This window comes from Chaetodon trifascialis, chromosome 23, assembly GCF_039877785.1.
Source record: "Chaetodon trifascialis isolate fChaTrf1 chromosome 23, fChaTrf1.hap1, whole genome shotgun sequence".
NCBI classification, from domain to species: domain Eukaryota; kingdom Metazoa; phylum Chordata; class Actinopteri; order Chaetodontiformes; family Chaetodontidae; genus Chaetodon; species Chaetodon trifascialis.
Window position 1 is genome coordinate 13,738,128 of NC_092078.1, and position 9,764 is coordinate 13,747,891.

At 43.4% G+C, this 9,764-nt stretch overlaps 2 protein-coding genes across 4 annotated transcripts in view; one reads left to right on the top strand and one right to left on the bottom strand.

The window, feature by feature from the left end:
* On the top strand, positions 1-7,657 carry epoa (erythropoietin a). 2 transcript variants are annotated; one of them, XM_070993655.1, is made up of 5 exons: positions 1-116; positions 4,586-4,716; positions 4,874-4,960; positions 5,115-5,279; positions 6,100-7,657. In XM_070993655.1, the coding sequence occupies exons 1-5, from the start codon at positions 38-40 to the stop codon at positions 6,250-6,252; spliced, it is 615 nt and encodes a 204-aa protein (XP_070849756.1). In that variant the 5' UTR covers positions 1-37; the 3' UTR covers positions 6,253-7,657. The 2 variants fall into 2 exon arrangements, with proteins under 2 accessions (XP_070849756.1, XP_070849757.1); XM_070993656.1 differs by lacking the exon at positions 1-116 and adding an exon at positions 432-561 and having other exon boundaries at positions 6,100-6,380.
* A 174-nt stretch (positions 7,658-7,831) lies between these two features.
* Positions 7,832-9,764, bottom strand: part of pop7 (POP7 homolog, ribonuclease P/MRP subunit) — a 2,093-nt gene continuing 160 nt past the window's right edge. Inside the window, exons 1-2 of one of the 2 annotated variants that reach the window (XM_070993658.1) lie at positions 9,470-9,764; positions 7,832-8,927 (exon numbers count right to left, since the gene is read on the bottom strand). The exon at positions 9,470-9,764 is cut by the window's right edge and continues 153 nt beyond it. In XM_070993658.1, the coding sequence (XP_070849759.1) occupies positions 8,420-8,875 (456 nt within the window). In that variant the 5' untranslated portion in view covers positions 8,876-8,927; positions 9,470-9,764 and the 3' untranslated portion in view covers positions 7,832-8,419. The remainder of the gene's footprint in view (positions 8,928-9,469) is intronic. The other variant, XM_070993657.1, reaches the window with a different exon arrangement.

The following is a 9,764-nucleotide window of genomic DNA, read 5'->3' on the forward strand; positions in this document are numbered from 1 at the left end:
GTGCAGGAGATCCACAAAAGAGCTTCGTTTCCAATTAATGGGCAATAGACGGACCTATGGGCCAAACCGCGAGGACCCTGTGAGGGGCTATGCGGATACCGCTATGGAGTTTCCCAGTGAGTTATGGACATGCCTTCATGATTTTTTTCTCAGTACACCGGCTTTAGTAGTTAGTCTATTTTCACGCTTTACGCAAAGTGGGGCTGCATGCACGGGTTGATGTTTAATCGCTCGTCGTGGTGCGTAAAAAGGCGCGTCCTCTGTCCTTGCGGGCAATCACGTTATCGCTATATCCTTAGGGGAGGTAAATAAAAGGTTTTGCCAAAGCATAGCAGTGATGCAAAGCCTGGTAGGTGACCGCTCTCGCCAGCAGCACAGATCCTTCTGACACGGACCTACATGCCGGTCGGACTAGCGCCGGGACTAGCACACTTGTTTTTATGCTGGACTTGGTGGATTTGACTGGTGCCTTAACGTGAGCCGTGACACTTGTGTAATACTTTCACAATGTTTTTGAACGATGCGGCACCTGTTTGCGAATGTTGCAGAAAACGGGTAGAGGTAAGAGCGCTTGGAACATTTTCCAGTCTGGTGCGTCCCTTTGTGTGCATTATCTGTGCGCTGCAGTAGTCTGTATGCTCAGTGCTTTAAAGCACGTTTGTCACGTTGATCATGTATGGATGCAGAGTGCAGCTGATCAGCAGTCACATATATGTGAATGGGTGAATACTGAATTTTAACATTATTTAAAGCGTCTCTGGAGAATTCAGGTTTCTTTTAATAGCTTTCCTAAAAGTTGTGCTACATGTTCTAAGACTTATCTCTGCTTGCTTCAGGATTGCATTTAGTCACTTCAGCCCATGGAAGTATATTGTGTACTGCTGTACATTTGGCTATGCTGCAAAACTGTAATCCTCTCAATAGCTATTAATCATTTAAGCTTTAAAAGATTCACCTATAAATGAAGCCACGTCCTGTCAGGTGATGGACACTGAACACCTAAAAATTGGGGCTGTATAGACTATTCAGTTCCCAAAGGGCAATTTTTGAAGCTTATGCAAGGCATCATGTGGGTCCCGAACCTGAGTTGACCACAGCACTAAATCTGTTGGAGCGGCTAGTTTGATTCCCTCTGATGCTAAAGATACATTGTTTCCTGTTACTGTAAGCCACTGCAGAGAAAGGGTCTGTTTTTCTGTCTTGTTCACAGGGAAAGTGTGTCTTCAGTCATTCTCTAGCATGACACAGCAGACTGTTCAGGGTACTGAGTGGGAAAGCTGAATGTGCAGTTGTTGGCACAGTCGTCACATACTTACTGTATGTCAGCAGAAACTAGCAAAAGGTTATCAACGGCGAACAGTTACAAGGGATTCCAGCAAAGCTGAACAGGAAATGATGTCACACCTGTGTCATCTGACAGCTCTGCACTTTGTCATGGGGAAGACCCGTTCAAAATAGAGAGGAGGTCATGAAGCGCCCATCACCGAGGTGTACTTTAAAAAGTATGTCCTTGTCAGCCCTCTGTGCCATTTAATCATCAGCGTTGATGTCAACTAGTTGGTTTAAATTGCTGAGCTCTTTGTGTGCACCTGTTTGACATGGTTCGCTAAAATAGCACGTGTCAAAGGCATCATCTCACGTGAGCATCCGGCCACCTTTCCAAAGCATCTGTCACATACCTGGAGTGAAGCTTGCCATTATCCAAAGCACCGCCACTTGTAGACGATTGCTTCCAATTTAAAATAGCAACATGGTTTTGGCAGCTGAGGTTGGCAGACAAAGCTGTCTTAACTTTTACTTTGGCCACAATCCTGGACTGCAAATTCCACCACCTTGTTGAGAATGAAGAGAGAGAGAGAGAGTGTACACACAGTTTAGATTGATGCATTCTCACGTAGGCAATGGCGGAGGTGAAAGGGTCACAGATAACCCTCAAGCTGAGTCATACACCACATTTTGGGAAGCGAGTGAATGGAAAAGAGTGCCGTCAGTTCGTCCGTGCAGACACTAACTTTTCCTCTGAAACTGCTATATGAATTGGTATATGTTAAGTACACTTTGAGCACATTGTTGATGTGAAGTTTTGCTCTAGAATGACAGCACAGAAAGACCTCTGGGGCTTGTATAAACAAAGCATCATAGGAGGTCTGAAAAAGACCGTGAGCACAAAGATTTAAAGTTTGTGATTTACTTTGAAGTGGACAAATTTCTGAAAGTGTACCATTAAATGTACCAGAGTGTAAGTAAAGTGGAGCAGCCACTTAACAGCCACCAGGATGAAACAGGCCCAGTGTAGCAGGATTTATTCTTTGTGTGAAATGTTTCGGAATTAGTCCCATTCAGTATTCATTCCCTGCCATGCTTACGTCTCGCATTATGTATTGTATTTGCAACGAGCCTGATGAATGACTCTTTGAAAATGCATGTCGATAAATACTAGTTAATGTTAAAGACCTGGTGACACCATGCACTTCTTAGTATATGTGCGTTTATATTTACTGGACTGCAAGTCTGCAGGGATTATACATGCTTGCTCTGGGGAAGAGGGAGGCTGCAACACTATTACTAATACGCATGGAACAATTAGGACCTTGGGAAGTTGTGGGACACTGTGCACTGCTCTGCACACACAGAGTTTACAGAAGGTTTCTGTGAAACGGGGTGGTATGAGTCAGATGTACAGATTCATAGACACCCACAGATCCTGTGTGCCATTGACAGTCTCCTGCATGACATTGGCATCATGGCAAAGGGGGCATTTAGGTTAAGCTGATTATACTATTGACCTCTTAAAAGACCACTGCTATTGTACTAGTAATGGTATTTTAATACTTGACGCTATTTCTCATTATCCCTCAGCTTTGCAGTTCAGCTCAATTTGTGCTAGTTGTCTAGGAGTCTGGGAACTTTATCTAGCCTGTATCTGACCTGTCTGCCTGGGAAGATCATCTCTATTTTCTATCATCGTTCTGCGTCACACATCCAGGCTGCTGTGAAAGAGTGCATTCATTCAGAATGCGTCGCAGAGGAACGAGGCTGGACGTCCACATGATCCACAACAGTAGAACCACTCTCATTGCCAAGTATATCCTTAGAGTTCAGAGCGTGATTTCAGTGGATGCTAGAAGTCTCTTTCGTGGTCATTGAGAAAAGGTTGGAAGCGATATCGACATTTCTGAATAAAGTTGACTAATGGCCCAATTATAGAACCACCCTGTTCTAAATGAGGGTTAAGCAGGAAACAGCGTTTCGGCATTGTCATGATATCTGCAGGTTTCTGTTCAGAATCTAGGATATCACGTGGTTTCTTAGGCGCCATAATGGAAAAAATGAAACTTAATGGGATACTGTATAGTCATGCTGAATCATGCTGGCTTTGCATGATTCGGCACTAAAAATCAGATTTACTGTAATGTTTATAAAAGACTGATCATTGAGCAGCCAATTTATCCAGATAACAGTAATAAATGCAAGCACAGACCTCTGACCTGACAGTGGTTGAACAAAAAATGTGGTTTTGTGAAGAATATCTGCAACGTTAATATTTGTTCTCATACATACTTTGTGGTCTGATAAACATTGGATCTGATGAGATCATAGGACAGCAGTGGATGGAATTCCATAAGTTTGGAGACAGACTAATTTGGAAATAAAAATTGTACATGTAGATGAGGGTGCTGTGTAGAGGGTGGATGTTGTTGTTCTAAAGGTCTTAAGGTTTTCATACATTTAAATGTGAATATGGCTCTCACCTGTCACAGGGGAAACTGGTTTAACCCTCAGACAAGTTGGACAAATCTGGAAGTTGTTCCCCCCAGTAGCTTTAACCAAAGTGGCCTTTACCAGGGCAAATCATTTCACATGGTTCAGATGAAGTAGTGGTGGCAGTAGAAGAAGTAGTGTATTGCTGAAAGTGAAAATGCACGCACAGTAGAAGCTTTCCGTCTTGGATTTTCTCCTGATTTTCTCTCCAAACAGAGCCATCACAGGTTTATTAAGACATTGTTCAAGCAATGCTGGGAAAGCTACATGAACCTCTGGGATAATGACTGCTAGCCTATTGGTCAGTAGGGTCCTGTTCAATAAAATCCACCAAGTGGGATTATCCCTGCTGCATTGATACTGAACTCATTCACATGGTTTGTTGAGGGTAAACATGTCAGAGTAAGTGCAGCCTCTGAAGAAGAGTTGTTAAAGCTCAGCCATGTGTCGAGTGAAACAAATGGAAGTCAGCCAGCTTCGCTGCTATTTTGTTCTGCGAAGTTCAGTGCAAGAGGCCCATTTAGGTGTGAGTGAAGCAGTAAAAATCTCTGAATAACTACAGCTCAGCAGGAAACTCTTGCACATATAATAATAACGTGTTTTCATGAAACCACAGTAAGAAAAGGATTGAACAAAAGTTCATATATGTGTGGAAGAGAGTAGAAAACCCCCCTCAGAGCTTCATTGTGCCCTGGACCAATAAGGAAAAAGTTGACATGACAGACTTTCACAGCAGAGTGTAGTGTGCAAATCCACCAGTTTTCATCCATTTTCAATGTACAGAAGCATTTGAGTGACTGTCTTTTTGTGTTTGTGATGGCAGGACTGCTTGCCTTGCTGTTGATAGTGTTGGAGTGGACCCGGCCAGGCCTACCGTCCCCGCTGAGGCCAATCTGTGACCTGAGGGTCCTAAACCATTTCATCAAGGAAGCACGAGACGCAGAAGTCGCTATGGTGAGAGGAAAATGCATGTATGCACTCAGATGTAAGAGCAGGTGAAGCTCACTGCTGAGATGCTGTAATCCCGGGAATCATCCATACCTATACTGAACGTTTATGTACCATTACGTGAAAGCATCGTAAACACGAACGTGCTCTCTTGTTTTCTTAGAAGTCATGCAGAGAAGGATGTAGCCTGTCAGAGTCTGTCACTGTTCCCCAAACCAGAGTTGAGTTTGATGTCTGGGAGAAGAAAAATGTAAGTATCCACTGAGAACAGCTGAAGGTTAAAACAACTAGCAGATTTACATTATGTGTCCGAGTTCATTGAAATTTGCTGCCTTTTAGTGTGTAATCTAGTTAATCTAGCTGCTTATCACTTCATCTCTCTCCTTCTGTACTTTTTTGGCAAGGCACTGGAGCAAGCTCAGGAGGTGCAGTCCGGCTTATGGCTCTTACAGCAGGCCCTCGGCTTGCTGCGGACTTCAGTCACCAACACAGCACTGCACAGCCACATAGATAACTCCATGAGAAACCTGCTCAGCATCAACGCTGTGCTGCGTAGCCTCAACATCCAGGTGAGTAACAGCAGGTTCAGATGTAGAAATTCAAAAACAACTCTCACGGCTTGAATTAGGCGGCTTTTACTAACTTTTGAGTGATTAAAAAAGTGCATCAGCAAGATATTTTGATAAACCCAGTCCGTGTTTTTCACAAGTTTGCTGCATTCCTTCTGATGGCATACTGTGGAGTCATGAAGTATTTTAGAGGAAAAATGGCCCCAGGTCTTTACAGCCAGTGTGGTGTTTGCCTTCTATTAATGTACAGTGATCATACTTGAGGTCGAGTTGAGTTTCTTGTAATGAAATAATGGTGTTTTCTCCAGTAATCAAGAAACTGAGGAATGTCATGGGACAGTCTCTAGAAATGTAACCATAAGCCTTTCATGACAAGGCTGCGGGCACTGAAGCTGCTCTCCAAACTTGTCCATGAGCCATGTCCAAACTGAGGCCTTGTGGACAGACAAACTAAAGCTGAATGAGCAGTCTGTGTCCAGGCTCAAGGGTCACTGAATAAGTTTCATAATGTTAACTGGGAACAGTTAATACCGTTCTTACACATGATAAACAAAGACAAATTTGGGATAAAAAAGAACTGAATGTTTACAAAGCCTGGAAAGGTAATATGTTTATCTGGCCAATACTAACACATGATCAGTATTTTCAGTACTTTCCAGGATAAGTTGCTATGGTGGGTTTGTGTGAATGTCTGAAGGTTTAACTTTCTGAATCTGTCAATCAATGCAGCTTTGTGTGGGGAAAATAGAGCACGATGTAGAGCGGGCTTTTCAGATTTCTTCAAAAGATACACTTTCCAAATCTTTGATTTATCTTTCAGGAATATACCCCACCAGCAAGTGCAGCAGGGCTTGAGGGAACATGGACGGTATCCTCGGCAACAGATTTGCTTCAAGTCCACGTCAACTTCCTGCGAGGCAAAGTGCGCCTCCTCCTCATGGACGCGCAGGCTTGTCAGCAAGATGTCAGCTGATCGTTCCTACTCCAGACAAAGCTAATTTGTGCTTTCAAAGGCAAGAGGACGGACTTAACGCTGCTGACCTGCACGCTGTCTGCTGGAAGCGGTGTGGAAAGAGAGGAAGATGTAGCCATCCTCACACAAGGAGAGGAGGCTGAAAGGAAAGGAGTCCCGGCTAGGCTTTGGATGGACAGGAGATGATTGCACCTTGGAATGTGGATGGCAAGCACGGACATGGTGAAACACACACTGACCAAAAACAGGCCTGTGAGAAGCACTGCTCCAATAGCTGGTCTACTGGCACTCTCTAGCACTTTGTGTGTGGATGCACTTTTGTGTGTGCGAGTTAAGACTGCAAGTTTAGATCTGTACGTAGTGTGTACGTGTGTGTGTTTCCAGTGAGTGACCCCTACACTAATCTTTTTAGAGCAAATTATGAAGTGAAACACACAGAAAATATTGATTGCACCTGGAAAATGGAGGACTGTGAGGTTGCAACAGAGTATTTCCAGTACGACTGCAAAAAGGCAAAAATGAATGAACCTTTAAAGCCGCAAGCCTTTAGCATTTTTCAACTATGCCTCACTGAAACATTAATCTTGGATTTTTTTTCAATGAATATTTTAATATATTTTTAAGAGCTGTGTAAGTACTATTTATACATATTTTCTACTTTTAAGCTCCAGTTATTGTATTTTTAGTGTTTTTAGTTGGGCTCTGTTTGCCATGTTCTCTTGTCTAACACTGAACACATTCGCAAAGCTGTTTGTTAACATCATTCATAATGTCACGCTGCTATCTTACTTTTTATAAAGATTGTTTGAACACAAATGGCTGTCATTTTCACATTGCATATCCCTTCCAAATACCAAAATGAAGGACTAAAAAGGTGACGCAGAGGTTCAGTTCCAGTGACCGAGGGAGCAAGGGTTCAACGAGGAGGAGGGTGGAGGGTTCCATGGGAACTGTGAAGCTGTTTTGTCATCACCTGTGTTTTTGTTGCTGCCTAACCAACACTCAACCAGTCTCGACACACTGAGAGCCGGACCGCCTGGGAAAATGCTATTGGCTTTTACAATTAACATCCTGTGAGCCTGTAATTGCAAATACTTTTCCAGCATCTGACGCTAGCACTGTCTCTTCCCTTCCTCCATTGTTCGTCATCAAACGGCAGGCAGGCAATCAGCTGGACCTGGGAACTTGAGGCTTCCTATAAAATGCTCAAGTATTTCGGACTAGTTAAGTGTCCTTCCTTGTTTTTTTCCGTATTTTTAAATCTTGTTGTGCAAGTGCAAGATGTTTTTAAGGATGTTTGTACATGTTTTCTTTCCTGTTATTTTTGTGTTGTTTTGTCCCGTCACTGTATAATTTGCTATTTAAATACAAAATATTATTCTTGGATGAAGAAAAGGATAGATGGAAACACAACAACCGGAAGTCTGTCCATTTCATTCATTATATTTGTCTCGTTCTCGTCAGCGAACTGCACTTCAGATGGCTGAAAACGGGCTGCGGTCACAGACCTTACTGGTCATCAATGAGTGTCATTATTCTAGTAACATTCTGCCCTTGATGCAGACATAATAGTATAAGATACATTCAAGCAGATTTTATTTTTTTCAAGAAATCAAATACATCATCTTCCTGAAAACTGGCCATCACATTCATTTTGAACATAAACACCACCAGCAGTTCAAGGATTTGAAACCAAACTTAATCAGACTGCTGACATCTAGTGGACATTTACAATAACAACATCTGCTTGTTAGGATTCCTCAGTTCTTGTCCTTATTTGTGTCTTCAAAAACAGGCTGACATGAACACAGGCGTTATCTAAGAATATGAAATTACACTGACATTTCACCTGGCAAACACCGCTGCTGCTTCAAGACATGCAAAGTGAAAAAGCAACAACAGTAACAATTTACAACTGACAAAAGACATGACAGAAGTCATAACACATGAAGTCAAATAAGGTCTCAGTTGGAGCGGTCCAGCACAGTTCACTGGCAGACATACAGCCAACACACTGTATGTTGTCTGCTCTATTTTGCAGTCCTCTAGGTCTCCACACACACACACGGTCCCACCAGACAACAACGGTATGTCTGTCTACTGGTTTAAGAGGGAATAAATAAGACTTTAAGCCAGAGACCTTCTATCCAACACCCCTGTCTTCAGGTCACTGCGGCTCAGGGTAGAAAACCTTAATATGAATGGCTGAGTTGTTACGTGTGCGCGTCATGGGCTCTCCAGCCTCATCAGGATCATCAGGCTCCAGATCGTCCACAAGCTCCACCGTGGAGGTGTTGGCTGCCAGTTGTAGCGCCCCCTGGCTGCTGGCCTGCAGCTGAAGGGCAATGTTGATAGCCCTGTTGATGGCCAGGCCCAGGCCGTGGACACAGATCTCCCTGTGACCCCCACCTTCCAGCAGCTTCTGGCAGCGTGCCAACTGAGCCCGGAAATCAGTCTTCATGTTGACGTAGACGTCATTCCGTCTCTTTGGGAGTTTCCGGGGGAGGCGCTTCCTAAGGGTGTACTCCACCGGGTCCATCTCTACAGCTGGAGATGTGGAGTCAGTGTGCACCGGGGCTGTCTGAGGGACAGCGGACATTCCTAGGTTGCGTGGCTCTGTCATGTTTTTCAGTGGATATTTGTGCTTAGCCAGCAGCTGGGGCCAAACAAGGAAGCTAAAACAAAGTCGATGGACAGAGGCTGATTAAAGTGTGATCATGATAAATGATGCCTTCCAGCAAACATACATCCTATAAAAGCTGCAACTAACATCTACTTTCATTGGCTTTTAATCTGTTGATTATATTTCAAATTAATCATTTGGTCTATAAAATATAAGCTGATAGCTATTCCATCACAATTTCCCATCTTCAGCATCTGTCCAACAGCCCACAGATATTCAGTTTAACATCCCCTGAGACAAACGCAACAGAATAATAAATAAAAGAGTCCATTCAATAGAAGCGCCATACTAGCACACTGTTAACCGAATGGCCTAATATCCCTTATGGTGATGTTTAGGACATCAGCAGCAAGCAGAAGCAATTGACCACGAAGAGGACACTACTGCTATTGCTTTAAATAAAAAAAAGACATAGCTATGTGCAAATATACTGCATTTCCGCCGGTAAGAAAACAGCTATAGAGCCGCAAGCTAGTCAAACATTAGCCATGTTAGCCTCACTTGTGACAGTCACATAGCGTCCCCCATACAAACCTTGGGGCAAGCAATCAAAACGTTGTTGTCGCCTTTTATCCAGCAGCAGGTTGCATTTTCAAGTACTTAACGCTGATGTTATAGATGTCTCTTGTCTTCCGGGAGTGATTAAATGTTTGCCCGGAGCAACACCAATGTTTCAATACAAGACAAGCACACTATGCGCCAGAATAACGGAGTAACGTGCTGAGGTCACAAATGGGAAGTCAAACATTAGCTAGCTAACGCTGCTGAGCCCAAAAGCAGCGAGTTAGCTACGCTAGTTAACCGTGTAACCATGTTTACGATAAAGCGT

Excerpts from the sequence above, each read along its gene's own strand:
- epoa (XM_070993655.1), top strand. The coding sequence starts at position 38 with ATGGGCAATAGACGGACCTATGGGCCAAACCGCGAGGACCCTGTGAGG. Across the intron at positions 117-4,585 it reads TACCGCTATGGAGTTTCCCA|GACTGCTTGCCTTGCTGTTG; the intron begins GTGAGTTATGGA and ends TTGTGATGGCAG. Across the intron at positions 4,717-4,873 it reads GAGACGCAGAAGTCGCTATG|AAGTCATGCAGAGAAGGATG; the intron begins GTGAGAGGAAAA and ends TTGTTTTCTTAG.